This window comes from Rosa chinensis, chromosome 6 (genome assembly GCF_002994745.2).
Source record: "Rosa chinensis cultivar Old Blush chromosome 6, RchiOBHm-V2, whole genome shotgun sequence".
Lineage (NCBI taxonomy): Eukaryota > Viridiplantae > Streptophyta > Magnoliopsida > Rosales > Rosaceae > Rosa > Rosa chinensis.
In genome coordinates, this window is record NC_037093.1 from 56,105,214 (window position 1) to 56,124,064 (window position 18,851).

The 18,851-nt window shown below is 48.1% G+C and overlaps 1 protein-coding gene across 1 annotated transcript; it reads left to right on the forward strand.

Moving 5' to 3' along the window:
- Positions 1–465: 465 nt before the first annotated feature.
- LOC112171618 lies at positions 466–17,224 on the forward strand. Its single transcript, XM_024308777.1, has 3 exons — positions 466–777; positions 3,549–3,899; positions 16,886–17,224. The coding sequence occupies exons 1-3, from the start codon at positions 466–468 to the stop codon at positions 17,222–17,224; spliced, it is 1,002 nt and encodes a 333-aa protein (XP_024164545.1).
- Positions 17,225–18,851: the final 1,627 nt, after the last annotated feature.

Below are 18,851 nucleotides of genomic sequence, written 5' to 3' on the forward strand. Positions count from 1 at the left end.
TTTTTGTAATGAATCGTTGGAATCAGTGTGATGAATCTTTGTGATGATTGCCATGTAAAGCTTGTGTAGGAATATTTGTGTAATGAATCGTTGGAATTAGTGTGATGAATCTTTGTGATGATTGCCATGTAAAGCTTGTGTAGGAATATTCGTGTAATGAATCGTTTCAATAAGTGTGATGAATCTTTGTGATGATTGCTATCTGAGTGATGACCGGTGAAATCTATGTGATGACCCGCTGGAAATAGGTCTCAGCCTCATCGACGAGTGGCGGGTGTTGCCGGACGGGATTGTGGGGTCTTGGGGTTTCAGTTTTGGTCTCTGTTTCATCCTTCCTGGTCGTGTATGAATTTTCGTTCCTCTCAGGCGGCGATGCAGGTGGGCAGGATGGATGGTTGGCAATCGACGTAGGCTTGGAGTAGGTGGGCAGTGGCCAGATCGTGGCGGCGGTATGTCATGAATCGTATGGCGACTACTATCTCTCTGAGTTTGGTCGATAGGCGAAGAGTGCAAGGGTTTCGGATTGTCAAGCGGATGGATGAAGCCCCGCGACAAGACACTGCGAGTTTCTTACTGATACTTGGTGTGGGCTCGTCAGGATCTGGCGCTATGCCTGGATCCGGCCTACAAAAGTTGAGGTTGGTGTGGCTTGCTTTGTGGATTGCGTCTCTCCGGCGTTGCAAGTTCGACCGGACAGATTTATGGTGGTGGCCTGCCGACGGGTCATCTGAGGAGAAGGAAGATGTTTGTGGCGGCTGGGCTTTGGCTTTGTTTCAGGTAGTTTTCTTGGTTAGGGTTTCGATCAGGGTTTTGGTTAGGGTTTCGATTAGGGTTTGGGTTAGGTTTTTCTGGTCTTTAGCATGTCCCTACTCTGTTGAGCTAGGGTTGGGTCAAATTGAGGTGCCATGGATGTGGTGTTTTTCCTGGGGACGAATTGGTTTATTGTCAGTTTCATCTTATGGTCAATGTGCTGACGAGCGATCCTTGCACGTGGTCTGGCTTGTTTGGGACATGGTGTGGAAGAGGGCGTTGGTTGTTTTAGCGGTTGTCTATGAGGTGGTATCGATATTCTCGGGATTCTTGGTAGCCCGAGATGTTGGGCGGTATAGGTGGTTAGGGGTTGGGCCATTTTGGCTCATGGATGTCATTTTTGGTGACGGACCCGTAACTGGTTTAGGTTCTAGGGAGGAGAGTGAGAAATTCTTGTCCACCACCGGTCATTCCCATGTCATGTAACTTTGGTTCATTTTAATAAGAGTGATTCTAGTCGGACCTCCAAATTTGATATATAGACCTCTTTCTTTTTTTGGAAAAATTTAATGTCAGTTGTACCCCTAATTGAAAAAAAAAAAATCAATCTCAATTTCCCTACCTCATTGCCCTGTTGCATATCCTTATTCTCTTTCTTTCTCTCCTCATATTTGTATGTAAGAGCTACTCATAAAATGTTGCCAAGTTGATCAGAATCTTTCGTAGGTAGTCAGCCTTTCGTTTGGCTTTTGAAATTATTTCAATTTGACTTTATGGTGGAGGTTGCTACCCACAAATTCATAATTAGGACTTTTGGTTTCTTAAAGTTAGTTCATGATGGATGAACTGATTTTGTTTCCGTGGAGAATTTGATCAAAGTTCATCTTCCCAACCATCAATATCTTGCTCCATCAATTATGACAAAAGCTTGGTAATGACATCGCACGGAAGGGAGGGAGGGAGGGAGAGAGGGCGCGAGAGAGAGAGAGAGAGAGAGAGAGAGAGAGAGAGAGAGAGAGAGAGAGAGAGAGAGAGAGAGAGAGAGAGAGGTGCCATATTCTGGGGTGGCCATAGCATCATCAGTTATCACATATGTTAGGTTGCAGAGATAGGTGCAGCCCGTGGAGGAGGTGGGAAGAGAAAACAAAGTAGGGGCAAAATTGAAAATTTAATGTACAAAAATATTAAAGGGGGTTCAAATAGCAAATATGGAGGTCTGAATAGAACTACCCTTTTATTAAAGGCTTTTATTCTCAAAAAAAAAAAAACAATAGGTAAGTAATTTTTTAAAATAATTCTGAAAAGTTACATACATGGAGCACATAGAGGCTTTGGGGGAGTCAGGGCTACTTCAGTCCTACAAAGGAGTTACCTAATTAAGGCTTAGTTTGTGATTGATTTTGGAGGTGCTTTTGAACCTGATTCTACTTTTGGGCTTTAGCTATGGTGTTTGGTAAAATGTCTAGAAGTGGCTTTTGGTCCAAATTGATTCTCCTAGAAGCTGAAACTGAGAAGCACCCGAGTACCAGCTTTGGGAAGCTGATTCTGTGAAAACACGGAGTGAACAGGGTTCATTAAATGAAATTTACAAAGATTTCCTATTATGTCCTCATCTTTTCTATGAGGATCGTGATAGGGTTATGCTCAGCCTCTCTTCCCAGCCTCCTCTGCCGTCGAAACTCAAAACACCTCAGCTCATCGATCGATCTCTTCTGTGTCTTCAAAATCCGATTCGGTCGCTCCTCCGCCACACGGCCCAAACCCAAAGCATTCCCGGACCCCAGCTTCTTCAACCTCCTTTCGTACTTGGCTCTTCCCAGCCTCCTCTGCCGTCAAAACTCAAAACACCTCAGCTTATCGATCGATCTCTTCTGTGTCTTCAAAACCCGATTCCGTCGCTCCTCCGCCACACGCCCCAAACCCAAAGCATTCCCGGACCCTAGCTTCTTCAACCTCTTTTCGTACTTGGTAAGCTCCACATCAGAACCACTCTCCAGATCTTCCTTGTTATTCCTCCTCCCAGCATATATCATCCCATTCGAAGTTCCTATAACCTAGTCATACATTCTGGCGAAAACCCCACTGACATGAGCGGTGCAATGAACCGAGTAACCATCAATTTCGCGTAATCACATCTTTGCAAGCCTACCAAGAACCACTCTATCACCGCCTCTCTCTCTCTCTCTCTCAAACCTAGCAGCAAATTGAGGCGAAAGTTTCTGTCTTTCAGCGAATCAAACTCACTGTAAGTCCTCTCCTTCTCCATCTTTCCCCAAATTTACAGTATATTGCTGTTGCAAGCTTCGATTCACTGCGCTTGTTATTGTTTGTCTCCTCTAAAGTTCTTAATTTTCCCCATATGCGTCACCTGCAGAACAAGTAGCAACAGATCGAAACAACTAGCTTCTTATTGTTTGGTCAATTTGTGGTATTTTGGGTACCAAATTACCGCACATAGAGACGGGGTAAGTAAGATTTTGACACTTTTCAATTCAATTCCAGTCCCTCCAATTATTTCACCTTTTGATTTCATTTCTTTGATTATGATGCTACCTGGGTTTTTTTTTTTTTTTGGCTACTGGTTCTTTTATATGTATATATTTCAACCTTTGCATACTAGTGTGAAATTGATATATTCTGGTCCCTAGCCCTTTATTGAATCCTATGGTTTTAAACAAAGGATATATCTAGGTCTTTATTGTGGTCAGTAGCTTTGTATGAATGAGGATCGTGTTAGGTGTTGGATATGGTAGTTTATAACTATTGTTTGTTTACTACTAAGCATGTGTTATCTTTAGATGGGAAAGAAGAAATCCACCGGTACTGAAAATGTGGGATCTAGAAAACAAAAAGCCACATGGCCGGATGAGGTAGTAGCTATATTTTGTGATATAGCTGCTAAGGAAGTGGCCAAGGGAAACAGACCTGGTACACATTTTGATAAAAAGGGATGGTCAAATGTTATCATGGCCTTTAAGGAGTTAACCGGAAGGGATTACGATAAAAGCCAACTGAAAAATAAGTGGGATTCACTTAAAAATGATTGGAAATTGTGGAGTTCACTTTTGCATAAGGAAACTGGTATTGGATGGGATCCGGCTAGAAAAACTGTCGACGCACCTGCTGAATGGTGGGAATCCAAAATTCAGGTGTGTATTTATCCTTCTCTGCTTGTGGTAGTAATTTTTTTTTTTTCTGTTTTTATATTGAATTTTAATGAATAGGTAAATTATGTATTGCAACTTTGTTGTGGAGGAATGTTGCATTGGTTACATGCTCTATTGCTGGTTAGCTTTTATTGCATGTAGTGACACCATAGCTTTTGTTTTGGTTAATTTCAGTCCAGGTTCTTTTTCTTCTCTAGAAGTTGAACTTTTTACTTGATGTAGTTTTTCAATCTTTGGTTTTCTAGTACTAGTTGAGTTAAGATTTTACGTCAACTCTGTTTTACCTGTTAATAATAGTGAGAGGTTAGTACTACTGTGAGTGACTTTCTCTACTTTGTTAATTGTTTTATTTTCATTATATCCCCTGCCTTGTGGCTGTTAACATGGAATGTGAGAGTTTGGTTTTGATAAAGGGTTATGTTAATGCTCAAGTCTGGCGGTAGCCGATTCCTTGCTTAACGTGGGTCCGGTGGGCAGACCGCTACTCCTAGGATTAGGCATTTAGGTGACTCCTGTTTGCTGCAACACGATAGACAGGGCGTCAGAGGGAGACCGCGCTGGGCGGTCTTCACTGCTCCGATGCCTAAGTCAGTCACTGTATATGGACAGCATAACAATAAATGAGTAGTAATTGCGTAATTAATGAGGGGAGAGGAGAGAACCTTTTATAGTTGAGGAAGAGGTTGATCTTCTCTTTGTTTCAGATGTGGGACCGATGTGCTTCGATTCCCAGCGTCTGGAGCTTCTGATGCTATCTTGACGCGGCGCGTCAGCGGTGATCTTGGGGGCGGTCTAGGGCTTAAGCGGTAGCCTGCCTGGCCGTGCCTTCGCAGGTCATCCCCTTGGTGGGAGTCGGTACCTCTGGCGGTACAATGAACGTGGCTTATTATAGCTAATTATGCTCGTTCTGGCACGTGTAAGTACAAGTCCCCCAAGTCCCCAGTCAAGGAGGGCAATCTTGGTTGGGGAGTTGATCGGCGGTGTGAAGCGTTACTTCAGCTAGACTTGCAACAGCATAATTAGCGTCAGTGCGTTGTCAACCATGGATTTACTGAGCAAACGCTTTATACCCTTTCGGGTGGGCCCCTGCCAGGCCCGCCAGGGAGTCCCCCACTCCCTAGCCAAGACGGATCTCCGGATGGTCGGCAAATTGTTTGTTGAGGGGAAGCTGCGCCGAGCAGAAGGTGTTGGGTAGCGATCTTAGTACCCAAGTGACGGGGGTCAACGTACCTGATCAGGGTTGTCGTAGACTGTTGACAAGTCCCGTGTCCCGTAGGGACGATCTGACCGTAACGCCGCGTGGCGGTCGTTGTCAGAATGAGGCGTAGCCTCGGGATTCGCCGCTGGCGGATACCCCCGCTGGATGTAGCAGGAAACAGCGTCGGGTAGACGTGTTCGGCGGTGGTTACTGAGCGTAACTGTGCCCAACAACGCACGGGGTTTGCAAGATGGAGGGGGTTATGCCGGCAGTGCCACGTATAGTCGAGGCTGCCCCTTACAAATTGTCAAGTGGAAGTCTCTAGCGGGAATTCGCTCAGCGGACTTTGATACTTGGAAAGTGACAAGTGAGAAGTTCCGCTAGCGGGGTTTCGCCCAACGGACTTCGGTACTTGGAAAGTGGCAAGTGAGAAGTTCCGCTTGCGGGGTTTCGCTCAGCGGACTTCGACACTTGGAAGATGACAAGTGAGAAGTTCCGCTAGCGGGGTTTCGCTCAGCGGACTTCGACACTTGGAAGATGACAAGTGAGAAGTTCCGCTAGCGGGGTTTCGCTCAGCGTACTTCGACACTTGGAAGATGACAAGTGAGAAGTTCCGCTAGCGGGGTTTCGCTCAGCGAAATTAGACACTTGGAAGATGACAAGTGAGAAGTTCCGCTAGCGGGGTTACGCTCAGCGGACTTCGATACTTGGCTCCTTCCTCCCAAAAGTTGTGGCTTCTACTAGACGCTTCGCCTGATGGTGGTGGACACGTGGCGAACCCCTAAAGGGTTAGCGTGCGGAGGCGTGCCTCCTTCGCCGAGCCGTCTCCTCGCCATTAATGTCGAGTAATGATGGATTTCGTAACCGAGGCACATGTACGGCTGACATTTGATGTCGTTTTTTAAGCGGACGGCGTGGGATTGTTTGACGTTGACATAAAGGGGGGGGGGGAAGGCAGCATATTTGGCACTGCTCTAAACTTTGAACTGTGCCTTCGTCGTCTTCAAGTGTTCTGTGTCTGAGATCGGAGAAGAAGGGTGATATTGGCGAGTTTTCGTGCGTGGAAGAATCGACGATCTCCGGCTTCGAAGACTAGTGTACACACTGCTGTCAGAGGCTCCACTGTTAAGGTTGGTATTCTGGCCTATTTCCCTGTTTCATTGGGTGTCTGCCTCGGTTAATTTCTGGGTTTTGGGTGTTTCTGTGATATGCTATTTGTCGACGTACTGTGAGGGTGTGAGAGTGGGTTTGGGGAAGGGTGGTTGTCATTGACAGAATTGGGGTTGTTAGGGCTTTTCTAGATGGTCGAATCTGGGTTTGAGTGCGTTTGTTCTTGTTTTGGCATTTTCTGGGTTTGAGTGTTCTTGATGTTCTTGGGCAATGGCTGATATAGGGGTAGGTTAGATCTTTGTGTGAACTAACTGATTTGGGTTTTAGGGTTTTGGGATGGCCGACGTCATAGAGATTTCGAGCAGTGAGGATTCCGGATCTGAAGTGTCGTTCAGCGCGGCGGATAGAAATTTTATTGACTCGTTGCGTCCGTCTGCCGGTGCAGGAACCTCACTGCCAGAACCGCTAGAGGTCGAGCCGCTACAGACCATTCTGTGGGACGTAGATATGGATCGTTCATCGCGTCCGGAAAGTTCTAGGGCGGGGGAGGCTGCCGCTGCACACACACTGCATGAAGAGCGGCTAGAAAGTAATAGTGCCGCCAGCGGTTCCGCTGGCGGAGGGGGTGTAGCGGGAGAGGATACCGAGTCGGCGTGGGTGTTCGAGGACGGCACCCCTGTTGACGAGGCGGGAGGTAGGATGACCGCGGTTTCCGTCAACCGGCTGAAGCGGGTGTTCTGGTTGCCCGGCGTGGTGAAGCTGCGTCCGCCGACGGTAGAGGAGAAAGCTTCGATTCTGCCAGCGGGCCACGCCGCGGTGCACGAGGCTATATTCCGCGAGGGAGTGACCTTGCCGCTGGTGCCCAACCTACAGATCCTAGTGTGTGAGTTCGGCATCGCCTTTGGGCAAGTGTACCCTAACACGTGGCGGAGGTACTATACTTCTACGAACTGGTGTATGTGAAGCGCCAGGGTTGTAGAGGGCTGGTAAACCTCAGTCGTCGCCAAGGAGCGCCCAAGCTGATCGAGAACCTGCGGGACTCAATGTCGTACTGGCGGGGGTCGTTTTGCATTGCCACAGCGGGGTGGGAGTACCAAGCGGGGTCTAACGAGGGGGAGCCGTCGTTTAGAATTAAGTCAGAGTTTCAGCCCATCCGAGGTTGTTTGTCGTTTCCGTTGAACATGACTGTCGTTGTTTCTGTTCTTTCCCCTTTTTTTTTATACTGACAATGACCTTTTTGTGCAGCGGGGTTGCGGTACAACCTGACTCGTGAGGAAGAGTGCCGCGTAGCACGCATCAGGGGTTGTTGGCGGAATCGCAACTTACTGGACTTCCGTCTCCTGACCGGGTGGGAGCTGCTGGTAGCGCAACAACTGACGCGCGCTGTTGGTAAGTACTCTCCGCTGAACTACATGTTTTGTGACATTGCCTCATATTGACCGGCTTCCCATTATGTACTTTTGTAGAGACTCCTCCGGGAAACAAGGCCAGCCGTGACGCCTTCAAGAAAGCGATGGACCGTGCTGAAATAGACAACTTCTTGGAGGCCATGTATGCTTCCGGGCTGGCCGCGCAGAACACGGCGGTGGACCCCGATACGCTAGCGCTGAGCCCATCAGAGGTTCCGGTGGTGCTGCCAATGCCGCACCACTCTCATCTTGGTGGTGACGGGCTGCCCGCTGTTCAGGCGAGGACAGGCGTGGTGAGCGAGGCGGTGCCGCGGAAGGAAAGAGCGCCGACTATCTGGAGCGGGGTGCCAAAGAAAACGGGGCGCCCAACGGAGGGAGTAACCATAGCGGGGTTGGAGCCACCGGGGGGGGGGGGGGGGTGCGAGGGCTGTCGCTGCTGGAGGTACGCGGACCCTTCAGCGAAAACACCGTCAACCCGACTCCTGCGGGGAAGAGGAGGAGGTGGAGGTCACCGGGGCCCGTGAGCAGCCAAAGAAGTCAAGGCAGGCTCCGCCCGAGGCTCCCGCTGATGTGGCTACAGCGGCGGGTATGAGCGGCTTGGATTCATTTGCCGCTTACTCAGAGTTCCTCAACGACTGTGAGCGGGACTTCCTGTATCACCTTTGCGAGCGGCTGGGGTTCGGCGGCTTGGAAGGGATTGTTCGGTCGACCGCCGTCAGCGAGTCGCCCTTCAGCACAGCCTTTGGGTACGTCGCCGTTGGGCTCCATGAGATGTTCCAGGCGGCGTCCAAGCAACCCCTGGTTGAGCGGGAGCTGAGGGAGGAAGTGGCGGGCCTTCAGAGGGACTTGGGGAAGGCCCAGGAAAAGCTGGCTGACGTCGAGCGACGTTTGACAAAGGCCGACTGCGATGCGGCAGATGCCAGGGGCAAGCTGAACGTTGCCATTGAGCGGCACCTGGAGCAGAATGAGCGGTTTGCCAAGCTGGATCAAGACACGTCCCTGCTGAGGGACCGGGTGACCGCGAAGGAGAAAAAAGTTGAGATCCTTCAGCGGGAGTCCGCCGCCAAACAAGTGGAGATCAAGCGGCTAGAGGGTGAAGTCGCTCGCTTGGAGGCTGAGGGAGGCCGTGCTGCGGCTGCCGCTGTTGAATCATACAAGAAGTCGGTAGAGTACAAGAAGGCGCTGAACGAAGCAGCTAAGGCTGGTGCCCTGGCCAATGTGGAGATGCTGCGGCAGAAGGGCGCCATCGACTGGGCGAAAGTGGCGATGCCGGTCGTGCAGCCAAGTAAGGAAGCTCTGCCGACAACAAGTACCACTCCTACTGCCGCCCCTGGTCATGTTGGAGTCTGCTCGGGTAGCGGGGAGAGCGGCGGGATTCCAGAGGGAGACTCCCAGTGGACGCCTACACCTTCGGAGGTGTCCCGTGCCGGGTTCCTGGCGGCCCACACCCGGGCGGATGGCACAATAGAGACCCCCAGTCCCACAGCTCGAGGGTCCGACCAGACGAGCCGCTCCCATCCGCCGCAGGCCGCCAGCGAAAATGCCGAAGGTAGCGGAGCCGACCTTGCCAACCCCGCCAACCCCTGACTAGGAGTAGAAAAAGTTTTTGTAGCCGCTGAGGCATAACTACATTATGTATATTTAGTTTGGATATGAATGAAATTTTAGAACCCAAGCTTCTACACTTGTTTTTCTTTGTGATAATGTGTGTGCCACTAGATGTCTTGACACTTGCTTTTGGTCATGAATGAAACACTAAAGGAATTAAAATTGGTCCAAGTGCACAATGTAGTAGACGTAGTCCGCTGACTGGCGTTGCCAGTTGCCCTCAGTGCTAGACTTGAACAATGGTTTGAATAATTCCTCGTTTCATTGATAGCTGTTTGAACAGCGTTTACAAAAGCGGGGTCGTACCCGTTGGGTAGCTTCCCTTAGCTAAATATTGAACAAAAATTTAGCTAAGTCAAGATGCTCTTGGGTAGCGGTATGACTATTTGTAGTAATATCGAAGGTGTTCGGTATTCCAAGGGTGGGTCGTTATGACGCCATCCTTGTCCAATAAGTAGAAGGTGCCTGGGCTAACGACCTCTACAATTTTGTATGGACCTTCCCAAGTTGGGCGGAGTTTTGTTGGCGGGGGTATGACTTCTTTCATTACCTAGTCCCCCAGTTGGAGGTTGCGGGCCTTGACCCTGGCGTTGTAGAAACGTGATATCCGCCGCTTATTCTGGAGATTGCGCAAATGGGCTGCGTCTCGCTTTTCCTCTAGTAGATCCCTGTCGAGGTTAACGCCGTCGCTGTTGGTCTCGGGGCAGTACCCTTCGACCCTAGCGGTTGGTTAGGTTACCTCGATAGGTAGGACAGCCTCAGTTTCGAACATCATACAAAAGGGGGTTTCACCTGTGGCGGAGGTTGGGGTTGTTCTGATGGCCCATAGAACCTCCGGGAGCTTCTCCGCCCACAAACCCTTTGCCTCATCGAGCTTCTTCTGTAACAGTTTCTACATTATCTTATTTGCCGCTTCGACCTGGCCGTTTGTTTGGGGGTGAGCGACGGATGTGAAAAGCATCTTGGTGCCCAGGTTGGCGGTAAAAGAGATGAGTTCCTTATTGTTGAACTGTGTGCCATTGTCTGTGATGATTGCGTGCGGGACACCGTAGCGGCAGTAGATGTTCTTCCAGAGGAAGTGAATTACCTTGGCGGTAGTTATTGCCGTCAAAGGTTCCGCCTCTATCCACTTGCTGTTGTAGTCGATGGCGACAATGATGTATTTGAACTGCCCTTTGGTGGTTTGGAATTTTCCCATCAGGTCCAGGCCTCACGTTGAGTGAATCCAGGGACTGACGATAACCGACAGAGGTTCCGCCGGGGCATGTGGTAGATCAGCATATTGTTGGCATTTGTGACAAGATTTTGCTATTCGCCTGGCGTCATCACCGAGCGTAGGCCAAAAGTAGCCTTGTCGCATTGTGCGATTGGCCAAGGATCTGGCGCCTGAATGATTTCCGCATTCCCCACCATGTATTGTTGCCAGCACGACCTTTCCCTCCTCTAGGGTTAGACAACGGAGGTTGGGGTGAGTGGATCCTTGGCGGTAAAGTTTGCCGCTCTGCATATTGTAACGGGTTGCTCTCCGCTGGAGCTATCGCGCCTTGATCTTGTCCTCTGGCAATGTCCCGTTGCGCTTGTATTTAATAATTTCGTCCATCCAGCTAGGATTGGCCTCAATGTTGAAGATCTCCGCCAGGATTTTTGTGATACTTGGCCTGTCCAGAGACTCCACCCTTGTGTCCGCTGGACTCTGGTGTGGTTGGGCGGTTACCAGTCTTGCCAGTGAATCAGCCTTGGCGTTCTTTTCCCTGGGGATTTGTGTGATGGTGTGGAACTTGAATTTTTTGAGCAGCGTCTTGGCGTATCCTAAGTACGCCGCTAACTGTTGGTCCTTGGCCTGAAAGCTGTCGTTGACCTGGTTAACAACTAACTGAGAGTCGCTGAAGATGTTGACACTGTCGGCCCCTGAATCAATGGCGAGGAGTAGGCCGGCAATGAGTGCCTCATATTCCGCCATGTTGTTAGAAGCCTTGAAGTTGAATTTCAACGCGTATTCGACGCTAAGCCCCCTGGTCCTGTTAAGATGATTCCGGCACTGCTGGCCTTGGCGGAAGCGGAACCGTCCACGTGTAGGTACCAGTCTGATTGTTGGGGAGCCGGCTCCACAGCCGTAACTATTTCCGTTCCGGGCGGTACATCGATCTTGGTTTCAGGCTGACGCTCGGTGAGCTCAGCGATGAAGTCTGCAACCGCCTGGCCTTTCATGGCGGTTCGTGGTTTGTAATCTATGTCAAACTCGCTGAGTTCAATGGCCCACTTGCTGAGGCGCCCCGAATGTTCAGGGTTCTGCATTACTTGTCTCAGTGATTGATTGGTTAACACATGGATTGTATGGGCTTGGAAGTACTGGCGGAGGCGTCTGGCGGCAACGATGAGTGCGAGAGCAAGCTGCTCCAACGGAGGATACCGTGTTTCTGCTCCGTTCATGCCCCTATCGGCGTAGAAAACTGGGAGCTCATCCTGGCCCTCCCGCCGGACGATAGCGCAACTCACAGCTGACTGAGACACCGCTAGATAAATGTACAATGTTTCTCCTTGGACAGGAATGGAGAGGAGTGGAACTGCCGCCAGGCATTTCTTCAGGCCTTGGAACGCCGCCTGGCACTCTGGGTTCCAATCGATGACCTTCTTGTGGGTTGTTTTGAGGACTTTGAAAAATGGGGCACACCTGTCGGTCAGTCTGGAGATGAATCGAGACAGGGCGGTTAGCTTGCCCTGGAGGCATTGGACGTGCACCTTCCATTCTGGGTCCTTCAGGTTGAGGATGGCCTGTACCTTGTCAGGGTTGGCCTTGATGCCCCGTTCACTGACAATATATCCCAGAAATTTGCTGGCGGTGACACCAAAGAAACATTTCTCCTAGTTGAGGCGCATGCCGTAGGCCAAAAGGATGGTTATTATGATTTTCAGATTTGCCACATGTCCGCTGGCCTTTATACTCTTGACCAACATGTCGTCTACGTAGACCTCGATTATCTTGCCCAGATGTTCCGCGAACATGGCGTTCATCAGCCGCTGATAAGTTGCCCCCGCGTTCTTCAAACCGAAAGGCATCACATTGTAACAATACAGGCCTTTGTCGATGGTGAAGGTGGTCCATTCCTAGTCGTCGGGATGCATCCTGATCTGGTTATAACAGGAAAAGGCATCCATCATGCTGAGAAGCTCGTGTCCAGCGGTTGCATCGACGAGTTGATCGATGCGGGGTAGTGGGAAACTATCTTTCGGCATGCCTTGTTAAGGTTTTTAAAGTCGACGCACATCCTCCACTTGCCGCTAGCCTTTTTGACCATAACCAGGTTGGAAATCCATTGGCGATAGATGACCTGGAGGATGAACCCAATGCCCCGGAGCTTGTCAACCTCCTCCCTTATAGCACGGTACTTCTCCTCGTCGAAGGCTCTGCGTTTCTATTTGATAGGGTAGAAGGATGGTTTGATGCTCAACTTGTGTGAGATGATTTCAGGGGAGATACCTGGCATGTCTGCATATGACCAGGCAAAGACCGTAGCGTTGTCACGTAGGAACTGAGTGAGCTCCGCCGCCAGCTCCGGGTCCAATTGAGCGCCTATGCGGACCGTCCGCTCAGGGTGCTCTTCCGAGATGCTGACAACCCTCAGTGATGTTTCTGGGTTGACTGGCTCCTTCCTTACGTACTTCTTTTCATCCTCCCTGGGGTCTTCAAAAATGTTTGGTGGCGGTGCCTGACTGCCTACCGCTAGGATCTCATGGCTGCGGGCTGATTGTGCTATGGTAGTAGAATAACACTCGCGTGCCAATTGTTGACTTCCCCTGACACATCCTGTGTCGTTGAGTGTGGGGAACTTCATGAGCAGCATGTACCCGGCGATGATGCACTTGAGTTTGTTGAGCGCTGGCCGACCAATGATGGCGTTGTATGAGCTGAAACAATCGACAACTATGAACTCCGTATGTATTTCAGCCATACATGGACTGGTACCGATAACTTGCCGCATATAGTCACCGGAGAAGCTGAGCAGTGGTTCATGATCTTGGAGCAATTTTCTGTTCCACTTAAGGTTGTTGTAACAACCACTGAATATAATGTTGACAGCGGAGCCGCTATCAACCAGGATTCTTCCCACCGACATCTTGCCGATAATAGCGTCGATCAAGAAAGGATTGTCGTGGGGCAGATGTACCCCGTGTTCCTCCTCCTCTGAGAAGGTAATAGGCTCCCAGCCAGACCTTGGGAGCTTAGTGGACCTTTCGTAGCGGATGTTGCAGACTTCCTTTGGGTGATTAGCTCGTGCATAACGCTTTCTGGCTCTGTGAGACATGTTGGTGATTGGAGCACCACCGTCGATTGTGTTGATGCGGCCCATGGGCTCGATGTCGGCGATCACAGGTGGCGGTGGGCGCACCTTGAACTGCTCAAGTTTGCCATCACGATACAAGGTTTCAATGGCCATTTTGAGGGCGTTGCAGCTGTTGGTATTATGACTGCTGTCCTCGTGGTATTTGCACCACCTGCCGGTGTTTCTTGGCTTTCCTGTTTTGGGTATTTTCCCGGGGGCGGCGGCAAGATCTGATCCTTGCATTGATTGTATATTTCTTCATACGAAGCCGTGAGGACTGTAAATACTGCATACCGCTGGGAAGACTCCGTATGTTTGTTGCGGTTGTCCCCATGGGATGGGCGGTTTCCCTTGTGGTGCTGATCCTTTTGCCGCTTGTTTTGGTACTGACCCTGCTGCCACTCCCTCTTCTTGTCAGTTGGCGGTGTGGAGGTTTTATTAGCGGTCCCCTGCTGACTGAAGGAGGGTTGTGTCGACTTTGCCAATGCCGCTGGTGGCGGTGGGGTCTCTCCATATGTGATGAATTCTGCTTGGGCATGAATGACCTCCTCACTCATGAGGTGGTCGTATACCGCATTTGGATGATTGTAGTTGAGGTGATAGAGAAATGGCCCTTTGAGGAGTCCCTGCTTAAAAGCCGCCGAAGCTATTGTTTTATTGAGATCACGACACTGAGATGCTGCCGCTCGCCACCTTGTGACGAATGCCTTCAGTGTCTCCTCCGTACCTTGCTTGACGTTGAACAGTTGACTTGTGTTGTGGTGCCCGGTGGACAATAGGATGAACCGGGAAAGGAAAGCGTGTGACAATGCCTGGAATGAGTCAATGGATCCCGGCGGGCATTCGAAGAACCAATTCATTGCCTCATTGTCCAGCGTTTCGCTGAACAAGTGGCACAAGGTGGCGTCATCGAATCCCTTGTTGTTGGTGACTTTCTTGAAGGTGTCCATATGGACGAAAGGATCAGTCTTACCGCTGTAATGTGACATTTTTGGAGTCTTTGCATACGCCAGTCTGACGGCCAGCAAAATTGCAGCGGTAAATGGTCCTGGCCTGGACGCGAAAAGTGGGTTTGAAGTTGGTGCCGGGGTGCCTGATTCCGCCCGAATTAACCGTTGTTCCAACTGCTGCATCCTTTCCAGTATTTGAGCGGTTGCATCGTCGGCGGGGTCCAGCTTGGTACTCCGCTGAACTGATCCTCGCCTGGGAGCGGGTGGGTTTCCCTCTGTTCTCGCCTGAGGTCTCGAGCAGTGGGTGTGCAGTGATGACTCTTCCTCCTGTTCCAACATTAGCTGGGGTGCAGGGGGTGGTCCCATTCCTGCTAGCTCTGGTGGGCGCAGCGGGACTTGCATGTGTACGACCGGTGCTGGTACCAATGCTCCCGTGTCGGGTCGGCTATGCCTGGTGCTTCGTGACTGCTCACTTCGTGCCGGGTTGGCGGTTGCCTCCAGCGTTTTCTTTAGCTCATCGAAGCGGGACACAAGCGTGGCCACCTGCCTCTGGGCCTCGGCCTTTTCCTTGCGTTCTTGTTCACGCTCCCTGTTTGCTTTGTGAAGATCCGCCAGTGCCAGCTCATATAGAGAGGCGAGGTCTTGGCCTGGCGGGTGGCTACTACTTGGGTTCGTCTCACCGCTGGGGTTGACCGGGGTGGTGAATAACGCACGGTAGATGCCTACCGCTGGGTTGGTGGGTTGGGGAATGGCAGATTGATCTGCCTGCTCTTCAGCGTTCCCCCTGCTGTCGTTTGTCATGGTGATTGTGGCGGGATGACCTTTTGTTCAAGGATTCCCACAGACTGCGCCAATGTTAATGCTCAAGTCCGACGGTAGCCGATTCCTTGCTTAACGCGGGTTCGGTGGGCGGACCGCTACTCCTAGGATTAGGTGACTCCTGTTTGCTGCAACACGATAGACAAGGCGTCAGAGGGAGACTGCGCTGGGCGGTCTTCACTGCTCCGATGCCTAAGTCAGTCACTGTATATGGATAGCATAACAATAAATAAGTAGTAATTGCGTAATTAATGAGGAGAGAGGAGAGAACCTTTTATAGTTGAGGAAGAGGTTGATCTTCTCCTTGTTTCCGATGTGGGACTGATGTTCTTCGATTCCCAGCGTCTGGAGCTTCTGATGCTATCTTGACGCGGCGCGTCAGCGGTGATCTGGGGGGCGGTCCAGGGCTTAAGCGGTAGCCTGCCTGGCTGTGCCTTCGCAGGTCATCCCCTTGGTAGGAGTCGGTACCTCTGGCAGTACAATGAGCCACATTATAGCTAATTATGCTCGTTTTGGCACATGTAGGTACATGTTATGTTGGGTATTTGATGTTATGTGAACTTACTGAGGTTGTTGATTTTTAGTTTGGGTGCTCTTTGCACGATTCTTATCAATTATATTGTATTGGTACTATGTTGTTTATGCTCTGTATCAATTGAACTGTTTTGGGTTTTTTTTTGGTATATAATGATTGTTAAAGGAGCTCTTGGGTTTATTTTTAGCTTTTGAAATCAGTCTTGAGCTTGTACTGATTCAATTATTATATGTTGTTTTGTGTTGTGCTTTCTATCTTCTCTGAATTAGTGTACTTGTTATTATGTTCTTGATTATTTTACTTTGATTGATAGCACGGTGCTTTGTTTTGTGTTGTGTGAGTGCTTTCTATCTTCCGGCACTTATTGAGAGTTTAGACTTTTTGCTAAATCCCGTTTGTTTTGCAAATGACAAATTTTAAATCGGCACTAGAGGTTAAAAGTTTGATGCCCAAAAGTTTGATTGCAGATCGACTCCCTATTTTTTGGATTGTGATTTTAATCGAGTCAAAACTTTTCTATTAGTTTCAGTTTACCTTTGTTTGTTAAAGTTAGAGACTAGTAGTCTGGGCGGTGTTGTGGGTAATCATATCTACCTGGTTGCTGTCAGCGTTTTGTGATTATGGAATGTGAGAGTTTAATTTTATTTATTTATTTTAGTTTCTTTTGGTTTGGGTACTTGTTCTTTTCAACGTTTTTGATTGATGTATTTTGTTGGTGTAAGAATGTTCAGTTTCCTTTTGGCCCTTTGTTGGTGGAGTTAATTATGTATTGCAACTTTGTTGTGGAGGAATGTTGCATTGGTTACATGGTCTGGAAGTTTTTGTTTTGGTTAATTTCAGTCCAGACACCATAGCTTTTGTTTTGGTTAATTTCAGTCCAGTTTTTGTTTTGGGTAATTTCAGTCCAGACACTTGATGTAGTATTTAATATATGCATTCAGGTTTGCATTTGCTGCTCAGTTTTTGTGATCAATATTATCATAAGTAACAATCTTCTCTTATGTTCATCTTTTGTAGATCAATCCAGAGTATCGCAAGTTTCGGGATGTGGGAATTAGTCCTGAAATGATGGCTGTTTATGACAACATGTTCAGGGGTAGCACAGCCCTAGGTCACTTTGTCATGATTCCCTCAGCTACTATAGATATTGAAGAGGTTGTGGAGGATTCAGAGCATAATTTATTTTCTGGAGATGATGAAGAGGATTCTGACCAAGATAATGAACGTAGAGGCAAAAAGAGAACAAATTTGGAGCGCCAAACAGAGGCTGATAAAGAAAAAAAAGGAAAAGGAGTTATGAGAGGACCAAAGGGGAAGAAAGAAAAGGTGGGAGGTGCGGCGAAATTGTCTAAATAAATCGATTGTCTTGTTGATGTAGTCGAGAGTAGGAGTACAGCCACATTTGTACATGCCTCATTTTAAGGTATGTATAATGTACTACCCTTTTAAAGATGTTATCCTTATATAAATGCTTCCTAATTTGGTAGAAAACCATTTTTTTTTAATTCAAGTCTATTATACTAATTTGTAGGATTGCATTGGTGCTATCGATGGTGTTCATGTTCAAGCTTCGATATCTCCATGTGATCAGGTGCCATATATTGGAAGAAAAGGGATACCCACCCAAAATGTATTGGCTATATGCAACTTCGATATGCAATTCACATTTGCATGTGCAGGGTGGGAAGGCACTGCCCATGATAGTAGAGTATTCTTATCAGCTCTACGCAATCCTCAATCGAATTTTCCTAAACCTCCAAATGATATTTTTTTTTCCTAGAATTACATAAATAATAACTTATAATCTTTTATTTTACCGAGATCAATAATTCCTTATAATTAATAATGTCAGGAAAATACTATGTGGTAGATGCCGGATATCCACAAATGAAGGGTTATTTAGGACCATATAAAGGTGAGCGGTACCACCTTCCACATTTCCGTAGAGGTGATGAGCCGTCCGGTCATAAAGAAATATTCAATCATGCACATTCTTCACTTAGGAGTGTTATTGAGCGCACTTTTGGGGTATGGAAGAAGAAATGGAGTATTTTACGTGATATGCCTCACTTTCCTTATAAAAAACAAGTTAAGATAGTTATTGCAACTATGGCTCTTCATAACTACATAAGAAGATATGCTCAACGAGATATTGATTTTGATGAAAGTAGAAATTACTCAAGTGAAGAGACTAGTGAAGAGATGGAGGATAATGAACATGATGGAGATGGTCCGGAAAGACAAGAAATGGAGGTGTTAAGAAATGTGATTGCACAAAGTCTAATGAATGCATCTACTTAACATTTAGTTGCAAATTTCAAGTGACTTTAATTTATTTTGTGTAACGGTTCCCGTTAAACTATGGTCGGGAAATTAATCCAAATATTCTTGACTTATTTTGTGTAATAGTCAAACATAATATGCATATTGAAGAGTTTAAAGTAAATATTTTATTCGGTCCAACCAATGGTACAAGAATAATACATGAGAAATTTTTTATTTAGTATAGTTACATAATCAAAAAACAAAATTATGTAGTTTAGTAGCATATCAAAGCATGTATGCCCATTTTGGTAATTATACCCAGCCAAATCACTTTTGCCTTTTTACTTACCAAACACCTACAAATTACTTTTCGTTCTCACAGCACTTTTAAAAACAGTCACTACTACAAAAAGTTAATCACACAACACTAATCACACAACGGAACATAAATCATCTGTTGTGTGTTTAAGTAAGCTCTATTGCACAACGGTATTAGTGATATTCTGTTGTGTGAATGTCAACAAAGTGATAACTTTTTAATCATACCTACATTGCACAACGGAATTAAGTAGTCTCCGTCGTCTGAGTCTTAAAAAATTAGCGGCAGATTTCCCTCCACTTTGGCGTCTTGGTTGGCTCTTGAAACATTGACATTTGGGCTACTAGGTACAATGGGTTTCACTATTTCCGTTGTGTGATTGAAAAACTAAGCACCAAA

Excerpts from the sequence above, each read along its gene's own strand:
- LOC112171618 (XM_024308777.1), top strand. The coding sequence starts at position 466 with ATGGCGACTACTATCTCTCTGAGTTTGGTCGATAGGCGAAGAGTGCAA. Across the intron at positions 778-3,548 it reads GGGCTTTGGCTTTGTTTCAG|ATGGGAAAGAAGAAATCCAC; the intron begins GTAGTTTTCTTG and ends TGTTATCTTTAG. Across the intron at positions 3,900-16,885 it reads GGTGGGAATCCAAAATTCAG|ATCAATCCAGAGTATCGCAA; the intron begins GTGTGTATTTAT and ends CATCTTTTGTAG.